The sequence below is a fragment of the Macaca thibetana genome, chromosome 20 (assembly GCF_024542745.1).
Source record: "Macaca thibetana thibetana isolate TM-01 chromosome 20, ASM2454274v1, whole genome shotgun sequence".
Classification (NCBI taxonomy): Eukaryota; Metazoa; Chordata; class Mammalia; order Primates; family Cercopithecidae; genus Macaca; species Macaca thibetana.
The window spans coordinates 18442106-18464518 of record NC_065597.1 but is presented as its reverse complement, the minus strand read 5'-3'; the positions used below and the strand labels follow the sequence as shown (position 1 = coordinate 18464518).

The 22413-nt window shown below is 50.8% G+C and overlaps 4 protein-coding genes across 11 annotated transcripts in view; 3 read left to right on the top strand and 1 right to left on the bottom strand.

The window, feature by feature from the left end:
- GABARAPL2 (GABA type A receptor associated protein like 2) overlaps positions 1-22413 on the bottom strand; it is a 625498-nt gene that overhangs the window by 89153 nt on the left and 513932 nt on the right. The gene's annotated exons all lie outside the window — the stretch shown is intronic.
- Positions 1-22413, top strand: part of CFDP1 (craniofacial development protein 1) — a 934470-nt gene that overhangs the window by 724838 nt on the left and 187219 nt on the right. The window lies entirely within an intron of this gene.
- Positions 1-22413, top strand: part of TMEM170A (transmembrane protein 170A) — a 69356-nt gene that overhangs the window by 19675 nt on the left and 27268 nt on the right. The gene's annotated exons all lie outside the window — the stretch shown is intronic.
- LOC126943747 (carbohydrate sulfotransferase 6) lies at positions 183-17306 on the top strand. 2 transcript variants are annotated; one of them, XM_050772774.1, is made up of 3 exons: positions 183-678; positions 13522-13596; positions 15214-17306. In XM_050772774.1, exon 3 carries the CDS (start codon positions 15230-15232, stop codon positions 16415-16417), a length of 1188 nt encoding a protein of 395 aa, XP_050628731.1. In that variant the 5' UTR covers positions 183-678; positions 13522-13596; positions 15214-15229; the 3' UTR covers positions 16418-17306. The 2 variants fall into 2 exon arrangements, with proteins under 2 accessions (XP_050628731.1, XP_050628730.1); XM_050772773.1 differs by having other exon boundaries at positions 13490-13596.

The following is a 22413-nucleotide window of genomic DNA, read 5'->3' as shown; positions in this document are numbered from 1 at the left end:
CCAGCGCCCCTTGACATCCTCGGCTAAAAGGTGCGCCTCTCAGGACCCCAGCCCCGCTGGGCCCTTCTGCCCCGCCCTTGGTCAGCGCCCCTCCCCCGAGGCGTGGCCCCTCGGTCGGGGAGGTGGGCCAACCGGCTCCTTCCTTCCCGTAGCTCGCTAGCTCCCGCCGGCCACCCCGGGACCGCAGCCACGTCTGAAAGCGCCTCATTGTGTGCGCTCGGGCGCGCTGCGCAGGGCAGCACCGAGGGTTGCTGGCCGGCGCGCGGGGAGTAGAGGGCGCGGGCCGCAGTGCCGGGCTTCGGAGGGAGCTCTGCGCCGCGTCCTTCCCTGTGGTAGCCCCAGGGCACCCCCCATCCTTAACATCCCATTCTGGGACTCCTGCCCTGTTCCCAGATTGGCTCTGCCTCTAGTCTCCAGGAGCTTCCAGTGGATTGGTCCCCCCTCCCAACTCTCGTCCATGCCTCTTAGAGCCCCTTTCCCGGCCTCACCGGGTGTCCCTTAATAGTCTTGGGACCTTAAGGAGCAAGTCAGCCCCTGCGGACTCTCCCAGTGAAGAGAAAAAGCTGGCTGTGCGGTGGAACTCGGAAGAGACGACTTCTGGGAGCCGTTGCTGAGCCCAGGGAGGGAGGCGTCCCCCACCGTGCCGCTCCTGCTCGGGCAGAGCCGCCAAGCTTTGAGGTGCGTTGGTTCTTCACTCTCTACAGGGAATGTCCCCACACTCAGGTCGGCTGGGGGGCGGGCTCCTCTGGCCTGCACCGGAGACCTGGGGTGAAGGGAAGAAGTAGGGGTGGCTTTTCCATCAGCAATGTGGAAAGGGCATCGCCACTGTTGGTGCCGGTTTGGAAGAGTCTTGCTGGGGCTTCGGCTACTCAGGGGGATCCTCACTGCGAGGGGAGAACCCCTTTTGTCTCGATACTTGAGTTTCAAAGGACATGACTTTCAAAAGCTTTCCAACGGCTTTTTCCATAGAATTACTTAGAAACAGTAGCTTGGTGGGTTGATTTGGAACCAGACCCAGGGGAGTTGGAGTCCTGCGTCACTGCTTCTGACGGCTTCATCCTGGGCTTCAGGACAGGCCCTCTGGGCCTCAGGACAGGTGCCTAGCAAATGTTGACTTTCCTTTCTCCTCCCTCTTTCACAGAGGCAAGGCAGTCAAGTTTCCCATTTCTGAGGGTAGGAAAACTGAGGCCTGAAGACCAGAAAGGACTCGACTGACTTAAACCCACAAGCGCGTGGGCCAAGTATGAGGGCCTCTGAGGGTGCTGTGTTGCTGGGGGAGCCGGGGCTGGGCTCCTCTCCAGCCTGGGAGGCCGGGACTTTTCTGGCTTTGTCCTACAAACAGAGTCAACTGGAGCACGGAGAGCCAGAGGGTGACTTGCTCAAAGTCACACCCCTCATTGGTAGTAGAGACAGACTGAACCCAATCTGGCTTCAGAAACCAAGCTTCTAAAGCCAGGTGCAGTGGCTCACGCCTGTAATCCCAGCACTTTGGGAGACGGAGGCAGCTGGATCACCTGAGGTCAGGAGTTCAAAACCAGCCTGGCCAACATGGTGAACCCCCATCTCTACTAAAACTACAAAAATTAGCTGGTCATGGTGGCAAGTGCCTGTAATCCCAGCTACTTGGGAGGCTGAGGCAGTAGAATCACTTGAACCCAGAAGGCGGAGGTTGCAGTGAGCCAAGATTGTGCCACTGCACTCCAGCCTGGGCAACAGAGTGAGACTCCATCTCAGAAAGAAAAGAAGCCAGGCCTCTAGCCATGACTGTCCAGCGTCTTCTGTTTTGTTTGTCCTTGTGGGGCCCCTGCCTGTGCCTGCCACATTCTGTTGCTGGGGCACTGGGGCACCTGAATCTGGTAGAGCCATTGTCCTTGGGTTTTCCTGGTTCGAAGACTTTCCCTTGGATTCACAGAATATAAGTGTGGCCCAGGAAGATTCCTAAGCAAATACTCATAAATGCACTGTGCGCCAGACATTGTTCTGCTTTACAAATATCCACTCACTCACTCTTTTACTCAAGCCCATGAGTTGGGTTATGTTGTTTCCCCCACTTCACAGATTTTTTTTTTTTTTTTTTTTTGAGATGGAGTCTTGCTCTGTCACCGAGGCTGGAGTGCAGTGACATGATCTCGGCTCACTGCAACCTCTCCACCTCCCAGGTTCAAGAGATTCTCCTGCCTCAGCCTCCTGAGTAGCTGGGATTACAGGCGTCCACCACCACGCCTGGCTAATTTTTGTATTTTTAGTAAAGACAGGGTTTCACCATGTTGGTCAGGCTGGTCTCGAACTCCTGACCTCGTAATCCGCCCTCCTCCGCCTTCCAAAGTGCTGGGATTACAGGTGTGAGCCACCGCACCCAGCCTTACAGATTTTTTTTAACCAAGCAGGCACAGAGAGAAGTAACTTGCACAAGATCACGCAGTAAATGGTCAAGTGGGATTCACACTCTTAACCTCAGTACTCTATACCTACTGTCTTTAATGAGACAGAAACCATTCTGCTTCTAGTGTCTTAGGAGGGGAGATGGGTCCAGAAATACATGAACAAGATTGTTCTGCATAGTGATAATAGTATTAATAATAATTTCTCAATATCACCTATTAGTCAATATCGAAATATATCTGATTACCTCTAGGGTATCTCCTGGCAGATGTTTTTTTCAAATCAGAATCCAAACAAGGTCCACATGTTGCATTTTACTGTTTTTTTGTGTGTTTTTCTTTTTGAGAAGGAGTCTCGCTCTGTCACCCAGACTGGAGTGCAGTGGCGTGATCTCAGCTCACTGTAGCCTCAGACTCCCGGGCTCCAGTGATTCTCCTGCTTCAGCCTCCTGAGTAGCTAGGATTACAAGCACATGCCACTAGGCCCGGCTATTTTTTGTGTATTTAGTAAAGACGGGGTTTTCACTGTGTTTGGCCAGGCTGGTCTCCAACTCCTGACATCAGGTGATTTGTCCGTCTTGGCCTCCCAGAGTGCTGGGATTACAGGCACGAGCCACTGCCCTCAGCCTGTTATTTTCTTCTAAAATAGTCTTTTCCTTTTTCTTTCTGTTATTGATTTGAAAGAATGATTTTCTTTTTAAAAATAAGGTAATTAAAATAAATGGTTAATAAACCAGAGAACATTCCAGATTATCCCTGTAATGAGAGGGCTCTGTCACTACTTAGGGAAACAGGCGAATGTGCTAAAAGTACAATCCCACTCCATACCCTGCGTGTGTTGCTGCAGAGAAGAAGTGGGGAGCCCTCAGACTTTATGGCCTCCAGCTGTAACGTACTACAATTTAGACCAAGTCAGGTGCTGTGTGAAGTGCAGTGTGAGAATCCCTAAAGCTCCCAGCCAGGGAAAAGGGTTCGTGTGTTGCTATCTGGTCATCTGCTCAGAAATGCCCCAGGGCAGTGGCTCTGAGCCAGGGAGGCTTGAGGCTCGCTTCCCAGGCTAATTAGAATTCATTTCCCAGTAGATTCTTGAAGGCAGATCTGTTTTCTCCATCAGCATCTGGGCCTTGCAGTCCCAGCCCCCTGCCTCTTGGGGATGCCATGCAGCCGCATCACCAGGACTGGCAGAGATGGCAGATGTGGCCAGGGCTTGGGGGCCAGGCACAGCTTCAGCCACAGCCTGGCCCAGCCCACAGTCCTGGGGTTAAGAGTGTGCTTGGGGGCTCTGACAACTTTTAGTGCAGAGTGGGTAATTCATGCCCCTGGCCTTCTCTGGCTAACTGGGTACTCAGGTCGGCTGGGAGATGGATTTGCAGGCACGTGTCTCTCTGCAGTGATAGCTGGAGAAAGACAAACTTCACCTAAGCCTCCTTTAACCAATTAGAAATTTCTGATTCTATCATTGTAATAATCTTTGTAATTGTATTTTATCATTGTAATAAAAATCTGACATAGACTATCTGGAAAATGCAGCAAAGCACTAATAAGAAAATAAATTACCTATAAACTGGCCATAGAAAAACACCAAACTTCAGTGTACATCTCCCATACTTCGTATTTTTTTTAAATAATAGCTTTATTGAGATAGAATTCATGTATGTTGAAGTTTATATATATTATATACATATAATATATAAATAAATATATATTATATATACACATAATATATAAATATATTTTAAAATGTACATATATAATATATAAGTATTATATATGTATATATGTGTATATGTATAATATGTATGAGACATTAGGGATGGCTCTACTTTTTGGCTATTATGAATAATGCTGCTGTGAAAATTCATGAGCAGGTTTTCATGTGGGCTTATATGTTCAGTTCTCTAGGGTGTGTACCCAGGAGTGGATCTGCTGTATCATATGGTCACTCTGTTCAACCTTTTGAGAAAGCACCAAATTGTTTCTTCAGGAAATGCACCATTTGACATTCCCACTTTATGAGGATCCCCACCTCTCCATCATCTCACCAACACTTGTAATTATTTATTATTTATTATAATTACCTTTTAAAATTGCAACCTTCGCGGTGGGTGGAAAGTGACATGTCATTGTGGTTTAATTTGCATTTCCCCACTGCCTTAAAATGTTGAGCATCTTTCCTTTTTTTTTTTTGAGTTGGAGTTTCACTCTTGTTGCCCAGGCTGGAGTGCAATGACACGATCTCAGCTCAACACAACCTCCACTTCCCGGGTTCAAGCGATTCTCCTGCCTCAGCACCCCAAGTAGCTGGGATTACAGGCGCCTGCCATCATGCCTGGCTAGCTTTTGGCATTTTTTGTAGAGACAGGGTTTCACCATGTTGGCCAGGCTGGTCTCGAACTCCTGACCTCAGGTGATCCACCTGCCTCAGCCTCCCAAAGTGCTGGGATTACAGGCATGAGCCACCATGCCTGGCCGAGCATCTTTCCATTTGTGTATCTTCTTCAGAGAAACGTCTCTCAAATCCTTTACTCATTTTAATTTTTTTCTTTATTCATTCTTAAATTTACTTATTCTTATATTTTTTAAATATGCTCATTCTTGGCCGGGCGCGGTGGCTCAAGCCTGTAATCCCAGCACTTTGGGAGGCCGAGACGGGCAGATCACGAGGTCAGGAGATCGAGACCATCCTGGCTAACACGGTGAAACCCCGTCTCTACTAAAAATACGAGAAAATTAGCCGGGCGAGGTGGCGGGCGCCTGTAGTCCCAGCTACTCGGGAGGCTGAGGCAGGAGAATGGCGTGAACCCGGGGGGGCAGAGCTTGCAGTGAGCCGAGATCGCGCCACTGCACTCCAGCCTGGGGCACAGAGCAAGACTCCGTCCCCCCCAAAAAAAAAAAAAATGCTCATTCTTAAAAAACTAAATAAGATATTTGCCCATTTCGTGTTGAGTTGTAAGAGCTCTTTTTATATTCTGGGTACAAGTCCCAATTTATAGACATGATTTGCAACTGTTTTCTCCCATCTGTGGGTGGGGTGTTCTTTGATATTCGTGTATTTTTAACACCCAGCCAACTGTGTGAAAAACACACGCACATCTAAGAACATGCACAGATGGGAGAAAAGTATATATGTATGTCAGCTTTGTTACTTGTGTTTTTCACTTGACACTACGTATGGAAGAGCTCCAAGGTTACGCTGCTAGGCTTCCAACTCTGACTCAACAGCCACTGTGTGAATTCTTCAGGCAAGTCCCTTTTCTTTTTTCCTTTTTTTTTTTTTTTTTTTTTTTGAGACAGAGTCTTGCTTTGTTGCCTAGACTAGAGTACAGTGGCACAATCTCGGCTCACTGCAACCTCCGTCTCCTAGGTTGAAGCGATTCTTCTGCCTCAGCTTCACAAGTAGCTGGGATTACAGGCGCGCGCCGCCATGCCCAGCTAATTTTTGTATTTTTAGTAGAGATGGGGTTTCGTCATGTTGACCAGGCTGGTCTCGAACTTCTGACCTTGGGTAATCCGCCCGCCTCGGCCTCCCAAAGTGCTGGGATTACAGGGTGAGTCACCATGCCCTGCCTCCCTTAATTTTTCTACGCCTCACTTTCCTCATCTATAAAATAGGGATGATCATCAGGTCCATGTCATAGGGTTGCTGTGAGGATTCAATCAGAAAATGGATGGGAAAGACTGGGCATGTAGGAAACCCTCATAGATGGTGTTTGCAGGGGTTCCTTGTTTCTGCCCCCCGTGAACACTCATCTTCCATCTTTATGTTTTATGTTTTGTTTTTGTTTTTCTTGGAGACAAAGTTTCGCTCTTGTTGCCCAGGCTAGAGTGCAGTGGCACGATCTAGGCTCACCGCAACCTCTGCCTCCTGGGTTCAAGTGATTCTCCTGCCTCAGCCTCCCAAGTAGCTGGGATTACAGGTGTGTGTCACCACACCCAGCTAATTTTGTATTTTTATTAGAGACGGGGTTTCACCATGTTGGCTAGGCTGGTCTCGAACTCCTGACCTCAGGTGATCCACCCACCTCAGCCTCCCAAAGTGCTGGGATTACAGTCATGAGCCACCACGCCCGGCCTATGTTTTATGTTTTATGTTCCTTGCTTTATGTTTTGCCTCGTTTTCTGTTTTCTTTCTCTCTTCTTTCTTCCTCTTTCTTTCGCTCCTTGTTAGCCTTCCCCCTTCCAAATGCCTAGGGCTCCACTAGAGCAGTTTGGCCCTAGTGGTAGCTGTTGATGCCTCAAGGCCACTGAGATGCGGTTTTGCTCTTGTTGCCCAGGCTGGAGTGCAATGGCACATGATCTCTGCTCACTGCAACTTCCGCCTCCCGGATTCAAGCAGTTCTCCTGCCCCAGCCTCCGGAGTAGCTGGGGTTACAAATAGGCACCTGCCACCATGGCAGCTAATCTTTGTAGTTTTAGTAGAGATGGGGTTTCACCATGTTGGCCAGGCTGGTCTCGAACTCCTGACTTCAGGTGATCCACCCACCTCGGCCTCCCAAAGTGCTGGGATTATAGACGTGAGTCACCGTGCCCAAGTGCCTTTGGGATTCTTGAACAGGGATGGCCTCCAGCCAACTCTAAACAGAGAAATCTAAACCTGGGATCTACACCTAGTGTTACATTTTTTTCCTTTAGATTCTATGAACAGGGCTGGGACAGGCTGGTAACAGGAAGAGGTGCTGTGTCTTGTTGTTGTGGTTGTTGTTTTGGTTTTGGTTTTGGGTTTTTTATTGTTGTTGAAGTTGTTTTGTTTTTTTGAGACGGAGTGTTACACTGTTGCCAGGCTGGAGTGCAGTGGCATGATCTTGGCTCACTGCAAGCTCCACCTCCCAGGTTCACGCCATTCTCCCACCTCAGCCTCCGCCTCCTGGGTTCAAGTGATTCTCCTGCCTCTGCCTCCCGAGTAGCTGGGATTACAGGTGCCCACCACCATGCCTGGCTAATTTTTGTATTTTTTCTTTTTTTTTTCTTTTTTTTTTTTTTTGAGACGGAGTCTCGCTCTGTCGCCCAGGCTGGAGTGCAGTGGCGCTATCTCGGCTCACTGCAAGCTCTGCCTCCCGGGTTCACGCCATTCTCCTGCCTCAGCCTCCCGAGTAGCTGGGACTACAGGCGCCCGCCGCCTCGCCCGGCTAGTTTTTTGTACTTTTTAGTAGAGACGGGGTTTCACTGGGTTATCCAGGATGGTCTCGATCTCCTGACCTCGTAATCCGCCGGTCTCGGCCTCCCAAAGTGCTGGGATTACAGGCTTGAGCCACCGCGCCCGGCCCTTTTTTTTTTTCTAATACAGAGACTCGCTCTGTTGCCCAGGCTGGAGTGCAGTGGCCGCAATCTTGGCTCACTGCAAGCTCCGCCTCCCAGGTTCATGCCATTCTCCTGCCTCAGCCTCCCGAGTAGCTGGGACTACAGGCATCCGCCACCTCGCCCAGCTAATTTTTTGTATTTTTAGTAGAGACGGGGTTTCACCGTGTTAGCCAAGATGGCCTTGATCTCCTGACCTCGTGATCTGCCCTTCTCGGGCTCCCAAAGTGCTGGGATTACAGGCGTGAACCATTGCGCCTGGCCAAATTTTTGTATTTTTAGTAGAGGTGGGATTTCACCATGTTGGTCAGCCTGGTCCCAAACTCCTGACCTCAGGTGAGCCACCCGCCTTGGCCTCCCAAAGTGCTGGGATTACAGGTGTGAGCCACCACGCCCGGCCTGGAGCTGCTGTGTCAAGGGCAGGCAGAGCTTGGCTGGGAGTGAGTGCTGCCCAGAGAGCCAGGATTCCTGGGCTCCAGCTCGACCCTGCTGTGGACAACCATCCTTGGTCAGTGTCTTGCTTTTCCCATTTGCAAATCGGGGAGAACCATAGCTCCTTCCTAGGTCTCTCAGACCAAGAGATGGTAAGGGATGTTTAGAAGAAGATGACTTTAAGGTGCTCGGCAGAAAGCCATATGGGCTGTTGGGGAATTCCTCCCTCTGGATGTGGACCACAGGGTATCTGATTGCAATGGCAAGTATTTATTCACATCCTCTACTCATTCGGTGTTTGGGACGTTCCTTAACATGACTCTTACTATCTTCTTCAGTCAGGATTCTTTACTTTTTATTGAAGTATGCCATTCATCAGAGTATAGATAATGAAAGCACAGCTTGGTGAACTTTCACAAACTGAACACACCCATGTAATTAGCACTGTCCAAGAGAAACAAAGCAGGGCCAGCCCCCAGAATTTCCGCCCTTGCACCCTTCCCACCTCACCCCACCAAGGGTTTCACTATCACTATCTGATCACCACTCTTGGGTGTAAGTGACAGAAACTCATCTCCCAGGGACTTAAGCAGAAACCGAATGCATCCCTCAGCTGAGGGGTCCATGGGTGAACCTTACACAACCGGATCCAAATGCTTAGATGATGCTGTCGGCTTGCCTGTGAACTTTCTCTGCTGAGTTCTCTTCTGTGTTGACTTTTACACCCAGACAGTTTCCTCTTCCCTTGTGATCAGCAAAACTCCAGAATTGCAGTTGAGCAGATGTCCCATTCCTAGGCCAATAGTTCTGTGTGGGCTGGGGGGACAGGGTCAGTGTGTGGAATATAGACGTGAGCCTGCCTTGGGACACATGACCATTAGGAGCCGGGAGTGGTGGATCAACCCCATTTGAGCCACAGGTACTTTTGAGTGGGTGAGGGGGGTTCCCCAGGGAAAAGCCTAGCTACTGTTATGAGAAGGAAAAACAGGTACTGAATGGACAGAACCAAGCATGTCCAGTGTACCTGTGCAGTGCCGATCCTCACACTGGTCACCAGAGAACAGGTGTTCACTTGCAAAAAACCACAATCCAAAGTTCCAGGTTGCTCACAGTCTAGAAGAGAAAGCAAAGTACAATGCAGGGCAGAGTGGGGCATGCGTTGACAGCTGCAGAGGGGGCGGCTGCAGGCGAGGCTGAGATGCCTCCCAATGGGAGTCAGGGCTGGGCACTCGTAGCATGAGTTAGGGAGTTGGGAGAGATAGAGCTTGTTTGATGAACAGTGATGATTCCCGGTCGTCTGAAGCCTGGGATATGGGAGATACGGTTGGAAAGCTGAAGGTTACTGAGTAGGAGAATGGCAGGATCAGATGTGTGGTGTAGCCACCTCTGGGGGCAACTGTACAAGATGGACTGAAGGGAGACCAGGTGGGGACTTTGCTAGAATCCAGGAGAGAAGGATGCAGCCAGGACCAACGTGACCCTCCCGCAACTGAATGTCCAGGCCATCCACTGGGAGACCATCAGGTCCCTTGACTGTCACATAGCCAGATGTGTCTTCAGTGTCCCCAACTTGATTGTCAGCTCCACCGGGATCGGGATCCTGAGCACTGACTTTCCTGGATTGAATCTTTTGCTGATCTTATCTTTTCTCTATTTTGCAGCCTTTATCTGTCATTTATGTTTTTTGTTCTACTTTTCACATCTTTTAAATTTTTCTTTCAACCTTTCTAATATCTAATGCAATTAGCCCCAAGGAAAACTAAGAGAAACAAGAAAAAACAAGAAAGGAAATGTACTCTCAGTGCTTCAGCTGTGAGCTGGCGTGTTTTGCTGTGGCTTTAGGTTTTTGATTTTTTTTAAGAAAGAGGGTCACACTCTGTTGCTCACGCTGGTGAGCAGTAGAACGATCATAACTCACTTCCACCTTGAGCTCCTGGGCTCAAGAGATCCTCCCACCTCGGCCTCCCAAAGTGCTGGGATTACAGGCATGAGCCACTGTGCCTGGCCTCCAGGCATATTTTATGCTTTCTCAAGCTATGTGTAGTATTTTGACAAAAATAAATTTTAAAAAGAGTAAATGTCAAAAAAAGTTTCTGTGACTTAAGAAGGACCACTGCTTAGGGTGCTCCTGGGTACCAAAACAAGAAACAGAACTTTCTATTCCCTTTATGACCTCTTGTACTTTTTAGTTCCACCCTCCTCCTGAAAAACATATGATCATTTTCATCATCGTTATCATCACCATCATCACCACTAATTACTTGTTGGAAATTTAAAGCAGAATTGCCTCTGAGGTTGGAGGGCTGGAGAGGGCATGAGAGATAGGAAATGTCACTTCCTTCTGCCTGACTAGCTTTGTGCTCTGGTGTGGGGCTGTGTCTGCCCAGGGAGTGTGGCCTCTTTTCCTGTCTTCACACATGAAACATGAGCTGACAATGCCCGCATCTGTACCTTGAGAATTTTTTGTTTTTGTTTTTCGAGATGGAGTCTCGCTCTGTCACCCAGGCTGGAGTACAGTGGTACAGTCTCAGCTCACTGCAACCTCCGTCTCCCAGGTTTAAATGATTCTCCTGCCTCAGCTTCCTGAGTAGCTGGGACTGCAGGCACCTGCCACCACACTCGGCTAATTTTTGTATTTTTAGTAGAGACGGGGTTTTGCCAAGTTGGCCGGGCTGGTCTCGATCTCCTGACCTCTAGTGATCTGCCCGCTTCAGCCTCCCAAAGGGCTGGGATTACAGGCAGGAGCCACCATGCCTGGCTTAGAATTTTATACAACATCTATGTGTTATCTTTTCCAAAAATTAAACTATAATAAATATGTGCCCCTCATCAAGGGAAGACTTTCAAGGGGGAGATAGGCCTTCCAGGATGGGAAATGGTACCGGACAAAGGCTCAGGACTGTGACACCCACTACAGAGCCCTGCAGTGAGAGTCTGCTTTTTGGATTTATTTTTGTTTGTTTCTTTGTTTGTTTACTTTTTGAGACGGAGTCTCACTCTGTCACCCAGGCTGGAGTGCAGTGGCGTGATCTCGGCTCACTGCAACCTCCACCTCCCGGGTTCAAGCAATTCTCCTGCCTCAGCCTCCCGAGTAGCTGGGACTACAGGCACCTGCCATCACGCCTGGCTAATTTTTGTATTTTTAGTAGAGACGGAGTTTCACCATTTGGTCAGGCTGGTCTCGAATTCCTGACCTTAGGTGATCTACCCACCTTAGCCTCCCAAAGTGCTGGGTTTACAGGTGTGAGCCACCGCGCACCCGGCCTGTTGATTTATTTATTATTTATTTATTTTTGAGACAATCTCTCTCCATTGCCCAGGCTGGAGTGCAGTCACACAATCTCAGCTCACTGCAACCTCTGCCTGCTAGGCTCAAGCAATCCTCCCACCTCAGCCTCCTGAGTAGCTGGGACTACAGGTCTGCACCACTGCACCAGGCTAATTTTTGTATTTTTAGTAGAGATGGGGTTTGGCCATGTTATCCAGGCTGGTCTTGAGCTTCTGGGCCCAAGCATTTCACCCACTTCAGCCTCCCAAAATGCCGTAATTACAGGCATGAAGTACCATACCCGGCTGGCTCTTAGATTTAAGCCCCTGCCCTTCCTCCTCACTGGGTATTCACATCTCTGAGCCCCACTGCTTCAGTTAAAACAGACAGGGATGGTCATTTCTGCCTCCTAGGGACTTGGGATGATAGCATTTAATCATGAAGACAAAAGTACCTATCACAGGGCCTGCCTGACTTTTTCTTCCTCATGTCGAACCCTTGTCCCAAATGTCCACTGTGCTGAGTGCAAGGCTTCTACCAGAAAGCTCCCAGCTGGGAACTGGTCTTCTGGAGACTCTGTGGCATAGGATGATTCAAGCACCTTCCTAGTTCTTGAGTTTCAGTAATAGGATCTCATAGCAGTTCCTGTAGTGTGTGAGTCACTTAAAAACACCTCTGGCTTTCCTGGAACACAGGTAACAAACACCCTGGCTTGGGATCAAGATCCTCCCTACCCAGGGAAGGGCTGGGCTGGCCAGGACAACTGTGTTTGGGCCAGAGCAGCAGGGTCCTGCACTCTGCAGGGAGCAATCACACGTGGGAGAGGCCCACAGCCTGGGATCAGAAGTGCCAGGAGCTTAGGAACAGGAGTCCTGGGGTCCCAGCTTTCCTGCTGTCTCTCCAAGCCTTGAGTCCTTCACCTGAAAAACTGACATCATCATGCCCCCCTCAGGGCCCGCTGAGTTAAGTCAGCCTGTGGACTTGAAGCACCTAGCACTTGAAGTCAGAAAATGAGTTCCCTTCTCTTTCGGTGCCCCATTGGCAGGAAGCCAGCCATCGTCAGCCCACTGGCACTGGAGGAGCGTTGATCATGTGCAAAGCAGATGAGTGGCTACTCTCCCCGTCTTCCAGGTTTTCCCAGAGAGGCTGTGCAGTCGGCTGCTGACAGAGCTGCTGGGCATCCTCCACCCACCCCTGTTGCCTCCTGATGAGGGGAAGGGGCAGAAATGGGATCTGCTCCCAAGTTAGACCGTGGCTTCTCTCAGTGGTGACCTGGACAGGGGAGTGGGGAAGGCAGGGAGCAAAGGCTGCAGGAGCGAGGAGAAAACTTCCAGGCCCCTCCCTTCCAAAGTCACCCGGTCTTGAGATCATTGCAGAAGCAACAGGTGCAAAGAGAAGAACACTTTGGGACCTTGGAATGCGGGAGGCAGGCCCAGTGTTCCTTCTACCCTGCGAGACATGCGTGACATTCCTTTTTTTTCTCTTGAGACGGAGTTTCGCCCTTGTTGCCCAGGCTGGAATGCAATGGCATGATCTCGGCTCACCACAACCTCTGCCTCCCAGGTTCAAGTGATTTTCCTGCCTCAGCCTTCCGAGTAGCTGGGGTTACAGGCATGCGCCACCACGCCTGGCTAATTTTGTATTTTTAGTAGAGACGGGGTTTCTCCATGTTTGTCAAGCTGGTCTCAAATTCCCGACCTCAGGTGATCCGCCTGCCTCGCCTCTCAAAGTGCTGGGGTTACAGGTATGAGCCTCCATGCCCGACCTATGCGACATTCTTAAGGTCCACTAAAGGGCTGGTTGTTGGAGGCCAGAGGATGGCCTGTGAGATATTGGGATTGGAAGAGTAGGTGGCCTATGGGTGTCTCCTCTTGGGGGAGACTCCCCAGGTGGAGGGGGTTCCTCCTCTGCAAACAGTAGCTCAGCACAGGGACAGTAACAGTAATGGGGGCATGTGTGTAAGGAATGCTCTCCCAGGCCCCCTCTTCTTAGGTGTTTGCAGCAGCATCTCACAACAGCCCTAAGAGGTTAAATGTTGCAAATCCCACTCTACAGAAGTGGAAATCGAGCCTCAGAGAAGTTATGTCACTTTTGGGGCTATCTTTCCCTGTAGGGTGTGACTCCATTGCCCTCCTGCTTTACCAGGTACTGAGGAGCCTCTCATCATCTCCCATGGATATGTGATCAGCGTTGCAGCTCTCCCAGCAGCCCTGGACAGTGGTGAGTCCCCTCAGTTGGCCAGAACAGTACTCTGCTCTCACCTCTCTGCTTCTCCGGCTCCATCCCAGCTCCCAGCTCCGCCTCAACTGGTCTCCTTGCAAACCCACGGGGCTTCAGGACACGCTCCCTCTGGAGCCCATGCTGCCTTCAGCACTTCACCCCCGACCAGTGATGGCAACAGTTGGTGTTCTTTGTCCACTTTATTTATTGGCTCATGTTTTTGTTTTTGAGACAGAGTCTCACTCTTTTGCCCAGGCTGGAGTGTAGTGGCGCAATCTCAGCTCACCACAACCTCTGCCTCCCGGGTTCAAGCAATTCTCCCACCTTACCCTACCAAGTAGCTGAGACTACAGGCATGCGCCACCACGCCCAGCTAATTTTTGTATGTTTTTGGTAGAGATGGGGTTTCACCATGTTGGCCAGGTTGGTCTCGAACTCCTGACCTCAGGTGATCTGCCCACCTCAACCTCCCAAATTGCTAGGATTACAGGCATGAGCCACTGTGCCTGGCCTTATTTGCTCATTTTGATATTGTATTGTATTTTTTGAGTCAGAGTCTCACTCTGTCACCCAAGCTGGAGTGCAGTGGCATGATCAAAGCTCGCGGCAACCTCAAACTCCTGGGCTCAAGCAGTCCTCCCACGTCAACCTCCCAAGTAGCAGGGACCACAGGCACACACCACCACACCTGGCTTTTCTTTTCTTTTCTTTCTTTCTTTTTTTTTTTTTTTTTTTTTTAATGTTTTTGTAGAGACAGGAAGGCTATCCATATGTTGCCCAGGCTAGTCGCAAACTTTTAGCTTCAAGGTATCCTCCCACCTCAGCCTGTCAAAGTGCTGGGAGTACAGGCTTGAATCATCGCGTCCTGCCTGTTTGCTTATTTTCAATAAGAAAAGTTATTTTCCATAAGAAAAGTTATACCTGTCTTTTTAAACAAAATCATACAATGCAGAGCACACACTGTAGCAAGGGCACTCTTCAGTTAGGGACATTACTGCGTGTCCCTCCTGTCCATCCAGGATATTCAAACATTTTCCCATTGCCTAATAATCCACCCAAATCCTGTGTTGTGTGCTGCTATCATCCCGCTTTTACAGATGGGTAAACTGAGTCATGGAGCGATCCAGTATTTGGTTCAAGATCACAGGCTATGTATGTCAGTGTAGTGTGGAAAGTTAGAAGAAAGATCACAGACTACGGAGTGGAAGAGCCTCAGGGAGCCTGGCGGTGCTGTGACGTCCACCAGAGCGCCCATCAGTTCAACAACCTAAAAGAGTTTCCTCACAGGAATTCTTAAGCAAAAGACAGGAATTCCGTTTGAAATATATTTCCCTCTCCAAATAGACAATGGTAATGTGGGTAGGTAGCTAAGAAGGTAGGACTCACATACAGACAGATTTCTGACCGCATTCTGCATTTGTACTTTTGCTCTCAGCTAGACTGGATCCTGAGTTATATCTTAAGGCCACATTTCCGGGAGAGCGCCCCACTGAGACCATCATGTTCATGGTAGGCTCTGGTCTGGTGGTCGAATCTGCTCCCTGAAGGCACTGGGCAGTGGGGCACGGGATGGGCGTGCAGGCTGCAGCCCCTAACCGCTGCGCTCTCCTCCCTAAGGCCCCCAGCAGTCAGCATGTGGCTGCCGCGAGTCTCCAGCACAGCAGTGACCGCGCTCCTCCTGGCGCAGACCTTCCTCCTCCTCTTTCTGGTTTCCCGGCCAGGGCCCTCGTCCCCAGCAGGCGGCGAGGAGCGCGTGCATGTGCTGGTGCTGTCCTCGTGGCGCTCGGGCTCCTCCTTCGTGGGCCAACTCTTCAGCCAGCACCCCGATGTCTTCTACCTAATGGAGCCCGCGTGGCACGTGTGGACCACTCTGTCGCAGGGCAGCGCCGCAACGCTGCACATGGCTGTACGTGACCTGGTGCGCTCCGTCTTCCTGTGCGACATGGACGTGTTTGATGCCTATCTGCCTTGGCGCCGCAACCTGTCCGACCTCTTCCAGTGGTCCGTGAGCCGTGCACTGTGCTCGCCACCCGCCTGCAGTGCCTTTGCCCGAGGCGCCATCAGCAGCGAGGCGGTGTGCAAGCCACTGTGCACGCGGCAGCCCTTCAGCCTGGCCCAGGAGGCCTGCCGCTCCTACAGCCACGTGGTGCTCAAGGAGGTGCGCTTCTTCAACCTGCAGGTGCTCTACCCGCTGCTCAGTGACCCCGCGCTCAACCTGCGCATCGTGCACCTGGTGCGTGACCCGCGGGCTGTTCTGCGCTCCCGGGAGCAGACAGCCAAGGCTCTGGCACGTGACAACGGCATCGTGCTGGGCACCAATGGCACGTGGGTGGAGGCCGACCCCGGCCTGCGCGTGGTACGCGAGGTGTGCCGTAGCCACGTACGCATCGCTGAGGCCGCCACACTCAAGCCGCCACCCTTCCTGCGCGGCCGCTACCGCCTAGTGCGCTTCGAGGACCTGGCGCGGGAGCCGCTGGCAGAAATCCGTGCGCTCTACGCCTTCACCGGGCTGAGTCTCACACCACAGCTCGAGGCCTGGATCCATAACATCACCCACGGATCTGGACCTGGTGCACGCCGCGAAGCCTTCAAGACTTCGTCCAGGAATGCGCTCAACGTCTCCCAGGCCTGGCGCCACGCGCTGCCCTTTGCCAAGATCCGCCGCGTGCAGGAACTGTGCACTGGTGCCTTGCAGCTGCTGGGCTACCGGCCTGTATACTCTGAGGACGAGCAGCGCAACCTCGCCCTTGATCTGGTGCTGCCACGAGGCCTGAACGGCTTCATCTGGGCATCGTCCACCTCCTCGCACCCCCGGCATTAGTGGAGGCCACAGTTGTAGCGGGTGCCAGGTCCGGGAGGAGAGTGCATGGTGCAGAGGGAGCTGGGGCGCACGGAGAAGCAAGTCCCTATATTGACCAAGGAGTTCGTGGTACTCCCCTGAAGTAGGCAAGGACTGCACGTTTCTTTCTCTCCTGATTCTTGGTTTTCCTGAGTCCTCTGGAGCTGCCTTCTCATCAGGTTCACTCTTCATGGAAAGCAACTCTTGCCCCTACCTCCTCTGGGCACAGGGTGTGCGTTCAGATGACTTGGCTCCTACTCAAGGGCTTTCTTCCCCTTTAACTCTCTCCTTCTGGGGATACATCCTGCAGCAGCTGAGGGGGTGCCCTAGCACTGGCCAGGAGTGGAGAGGCACTGTGGTGATAAGACTCCAAAGGTCTGTACATCACATACACATGCACACGTGCACACATGGCAAAACTCAGAAGTGAAAAGACTTGTCCAAAATCACATGGTGAGAAGGAGGATGAAGGGAGGAGAGAGCTTTTGCTCTGGGGCTCCAGGTGGGAGGAGAGGCCCTGCCTCCTGGGTGAGAAGGGTCAGATTTTCCCATTTTAATTGCTTTCAGGAAGAGCAAGCAGAGTCATGGCCAGGGACACAGCTGAGAGATTGTAGGGGCCAGCCCTGCTGGGTCTGTGGGGTTTTCTCCCCGTGTGCGGAGACGAGAAATGGTAGAAATAAAGGATACAAGACAGAGAGATAAAAGACAGCTGGGCCTGGGGGACCACTACCACCAAAATGCAGAGACTGGAAGTGGCCCTGAATGCCTGGCTGCGCTGTTATTTATTGGATACAAAGCTAAAGGGTAAAGAGTGTGAGTCATCTCCAATGATTGATGAGGTCAGGTGAGTCACGTGTCCACCGGACAGGGGGCCCTTCCCTGTTAGGTAGCGGAGGTGGAGAGAGGACAGCTTACATCATTATTTCTCCTATGCTCTTTTCAGAAAGATCAAAGACTTTAATACTTCCACTAGTTTTGCTACTGCTATCTAGAGGGCAGAGCCAGGTGTACATGAAAGTGAAACAGGAGCGTGACCGCTGAAGCACAGCATCACAGGGAGACGGTTAGGCCTCCCGATAACTGTGGGCGGGCCTGACTGATGTCTAGCTCTGACTACCACTAGACCATGGTCTGCTTGGTGACAGGCGTCTTCCCAGACGCTGGCATTACCGCTAGACCAAGGAGCCCTCTGGTGGCCCCCTCTGGGCATGACAGAGGCTCACACTCTTGTCTTCTGGTCCCTTCTCACCATGCCCCTTCAGCTCCTATCTCTGTATGGCCTGGATTTTCCTAGGTTATAATTGTAGAGCAAGGATTATTATAATATTGGAATAAAGAGTAATTGCTACAAACTCATGATGAATGATATTCGTATATAATCATATCTGTGATCTCTATCTAGTAGAACTATTCTTATTTTATATATTTTATTATACTGGAACAGCTCGTGCCCTCGGTCTCTTGCCTTGGCACCTGGGTGGCTTGCCACCCACAACAGATAGAGGAGCCTTTGAATGCTGAGACCAGAGCTTATCATCCTGGACAGGCCTGGAGGGAGGCAATAAGTGGGAAAGGTAGGGGGAGAGAAGGCTGGGGAGGGCTGGGCAGAGAACCAGGCATAGTGAGTGGCAGAGCAAGACGGACAGCAGGATCAGTGCCTGGAAGGCAGGTGTGCCCGACAGGGGGGAGTGGAACTCATCAGGCTTGCCAAGAGGTTGGAAGGGAAATGGCTCTGGGTTGGATCTGTCTTCCCTTGGTCCTTCTGGGCCAGGCCTTGGAGGAGAGCAGAGGATGATCCCTGCCTGTGAGCCACACTTCCTAGCTCTGGGGGCAAAAGGGCTTAGTAAAGGAATGCTGGATGTGTAGAGGGTTTAGTCCCAAGCTCAGGAAATGAGAGTCAATAAGTATCCGGTACCTGTTTAAAAGAAAAGCTCACGGAACCTCTGGAAAGGACGGGGAGGCTGAGTTAGCCACATAAATGAACCCAAGTCACACTGGAACACAGAGCTGGTCTGGGAACTGGGTTGGATGCCACCAGAGCTTCTGACCCTGTTACCTGTGAAATGAGCCAGTTTCCCTCACGGTTGCCATCAGCTACCAGGAGGGAGGCAGGTGGTCACCAGCTTCTGATCCTCATCCTGGCTGTGGCCACAGATGGGGGGAACCTGGATTGTGGAGCCACATCCTCCCTGCAAAGCAGGCAGGGCAGGGGAGATCTGACATTTTCTGCTTTACGTGGAGGGAGCAGAGGCACATTAGCCTTGAAGTTGAAGCTCATTTTAGGTTCCTTCCAGCTTTAGAAGCTTCAACCAAATGAAACTTGAATCTATCTCTCGTGACAATAATAGGAGGAAGGTATTTAAAACCCCAGATTTATGAATGGTTACCACGTGGCTTGGAGAGTATCTTTCTTTGTTCTTGTTCAGGTGGTTATAACAAAATACCTTAAAAGTAGGTAACTTGGCTGGATGCGGTGGCTCATGCCTGTAATCCCAGCACTGTGGGAGGCCGAGGTGGGTGAATCACCTGAGGTCGGGCATTCAAGACCAGCCTGGCCAACATGGCAAAAACCTTCCTCTACTTAAAATACAAAATTAGCGGGGTGTGGTGGCACATACCTGTAATCCCAGTTACTCGGGAAGCTAAGGCAGGAGAATCGCTTGAACCCGGGAGGCGGAGGTTACAGTGAGCAAAGACCATGCCATCTCACTCTAGCCTGGGTGACAGAGCAAGACTCCATCTCAAAAAAGAAAAAGAAAAAAAAAAAAAAAGACTGGGTAACTTATAAACATACCTTTTTCTCACGAGTCTGGAGACTGGGAAGTCCAAGCCACCGGTGTTGTCTGATGGGGGCCCACTTTTTCACAGACAAGTGTCTTCTAGCTGTGTCCTCTTATGGTAGAAGATAGGAGGCAGCTCTCCAGGGCCTTTTTTTGAGACGGAGTCTGGCTCTGTTGCCCAGGCTGGAGTGCAGTGGCACAATCTCGGCTCACTTGCAACCTCTGCCTCTCTCTGCCTCCTGGGTTCAAGCAATTCTCCTGCCTCAGCCTCCTGAGGAGCTGGGACTACAGGGATGCACCACCATGCCCAGCTAATTTTTGTATTTTTGTAGACACTGCGTTTCACCATATTGGCCAGGTTGGTCTCAAACTCCTGACCTCAAGTGATCTGCCCGCCTTAGTCTCCCAAGTGCTGGGATTACAGGCATGAGCCACTGCACCCAGCCTCCAGGGCCTTTTTAAGAATGTCACTTATCCCATTCTTGAGGTCTCCGCCCTCATTATCTAATCACCTCCCAAAGGCTCCACCTCCCAACACCATCATATTGTGGATTAAGATTTCAACCACATGCCAGGCGTGGTAGCTCATGCCTGTAATGCCAGCATTTTGAGAGGCTGAGGTGGGCGGATCATTTGAGGTCAGGAGTTTGAGACCAGCCTGGTCAACATGGTGAAACCCTGTCTCTACTAAAAATACAAAAAATTAGCCGGGTGTGGTGGTGCACGCCTGTAATCCCAGCTACTCAGGAGGCTGAGGCAGGAGAATCCCTTGAATCCAGGAGGTGGAGAGTGCAGTGAGCCAAGACAATGCTACTGCACTCCAGCCTGGACAACAGAGTGAGACTCCATCTCATGCCCAGCCAGACAGTAGCATCCCTTCATTTACCCCTGTTTAAGTCACACATTTTATTGATGGCTGCAATTAATGGCCTCTTTGTATCCCAGTCCTCTGCCATATGACCCACCCATTCTCCCCTGACTGCCAAGGTGTCAGGACATGCTTGACTGGTTCCCGAATTTGCTGTCTGCACATGGGCAGTACATCAAGCCTCAGAGTGAACCCAGGTTAACTTTCAGGACAAAGAAAGTGGCCTGGCTGACTAGGCACAGTAAAGCCAAGGCTGGGTAGGTACATACTTGTGGTGCTGATCACGTATGTCTCATTTCTCTGTGAGAGTGCAGTCCCTTGGCCGGGCGCGGTGGCTTAAGCCTGTAATCCCAGCACTTTGGGAGGCCGAGACGGGCGGATCATGAGGTCAGGAGATCGAGACCATCCTGGCTTATATGGTGAAACCCCGTCTCTACTAAAAAATACAAAAAACTAGCTGGGCGAGGTGGTGGGTGCCTGTAGTCCCAGCTACTTGGGAGTCTGAGGCAGGAGAATGGTGTAAACCCGGGAGGCGGAGCTTGCAGTGAGCCGAGATCCGGCCACTGCACTCCAGCCTGGGTGACAGAGCAAGACTCTGTCTCAAAAAAAAAAAAAAAAAAAAAAAAAAGAGTGCAGTCGCAACAGGAAAGTTTAATTGCTGGGGACTGCCCAGTGCTGTGATGGGGCACAGAGTTCTGGGTTGCTGTGGGGGTGACTGCATTGACCACGGTTAGTGGCTTGCTGTATTGACACTCTGTGCTGTGTGACCATGGCTCCTGCCATCAAGAAGTGGAGTCTGTTTCCCCACCTCTGAATCCAGGCTGGTCCTGTGACTTGCTTTGTCCTGTAGACGAATGTAGTGCAACTTCCTGTGAGCCAGTTTCAAGCATAGGCCTTGGAAGCAAAACTTTACCTCCACCTGTCTTAGGTTCTCAGCTGGTGCTCTGCTACGGTTTGATCGTGTCTCCCAAAGTTGGAAACTTGATCCCCAGTGTTGTGAGGTGGGGCTTGATGAAAAGTAATTAGGCCACATGGGTTATGCCCTTGTGAATGGGTAGATAACATTATTTCTGGGCCCAGGCATGGTGGCTCATGCCTATAATCCCAGCATTTTGGGAGGGTGAGGTGGGCGGATTACTTGAGGTCAGGAGTTTGAGACCAGCCTGGCCAAGCAGGTAAAACCCCCTTTCTACTCAAAATACAAAAATTAGCCAGGTGTGGTGGCGCATGCCTGTAATGCCAGCTACTTGGGAGGCTGAGACAGGAGAATCGCTTGAACCCAGGAGGCGGAGGTTGCAGTGAGCTGAGATCGCACCGCTGTACTCCAGCCTGGGCAACAAAGCGAGACTCCATCTCAAAAAAAAAACGTTATCTCAGGAGTGAGTTGGTTATCGTGAGAGTGGTGCCTTATAAATGAAGGATTTCATTCTCTGTCTTTCTCTCGCCCTCACTTTGCCCTTCTGCTATAATGCCTTCCACTGTACTAGGACACAGCAAGAAGGCTGGCTTCTTGATCTTGGGCTTCCCAGCCTCCAGAACTGTAAGCCAACTTCTATTTATTATATATGACCCATGCTGGGTTCAGTGGCTCACGCCTATAATCCCAATACTTTGCAAGGCTGAGGCAGGAGGATCACTTGAGACCAGGCATTCAAGACCAGCCTGGGCAACATAGTGAGACCCCATCTCTACAGAGTTAAAAAAAAATTAGTGGGGCATGGTGTCGTGCACCTGTAGTCCTAGCTCCTTGGGAGGCTGAGTTGGGAGGATTGTGTGAGCCCAGGAGGTTGAGGTTACAGTGAACCATGATCATACCAGTGCACTCCAGCCTGGGTGACAGAGCAAGACACCTGTCTCTAAATAAATGACACCATATGTGGTATTGTTATAGCAAAACAAAACAGATTAAGAGACTTTTTAATGAAAAGACAGATTCACAAAGAAAAACAATTTTTTTGTTTTTGTTTTTTTGAGGCAGAGTCTTGCTCTTGTCCCCCAGGCTGGAGTGCAGTGGAGCCATCTTGGCTCACTGCAACCTCCACCTCCCAGTTTTTTTTTTTTTTTTTTTTTTTTGAGACGGAGTCTTGCTCTGTCGCCTGGGCTGGAGTGCAGTGGCCGGATCTCAGCTCACTGCAAGCTCCGCCTCCCGGGTTCACGCCATTCTCCTGCCTCAGCCTCCCGAGTAGCTGGGACTACAGGCGCCCGCCACCTCACCCGGCTAGTTTTTTGTATTTTTTAGTAGAGACGGGGTTTCACCGTGTTAGCCAGGATGGTCTCGATCTCCTGACCTCGTGATCCACCCGTCTCGGCCTCCCAAAGTGCTGGGATTA

What these genes read in the sequence shown, in the direction of transcription:
- LOC126943747 (XM_050772774.1), top strand. Translation starts at nt 15,230, where the DNA reads ATGTGGCTGCCGCGAGTCTCCAGCACAGCAGTGACCGCGCTCCTCCTG.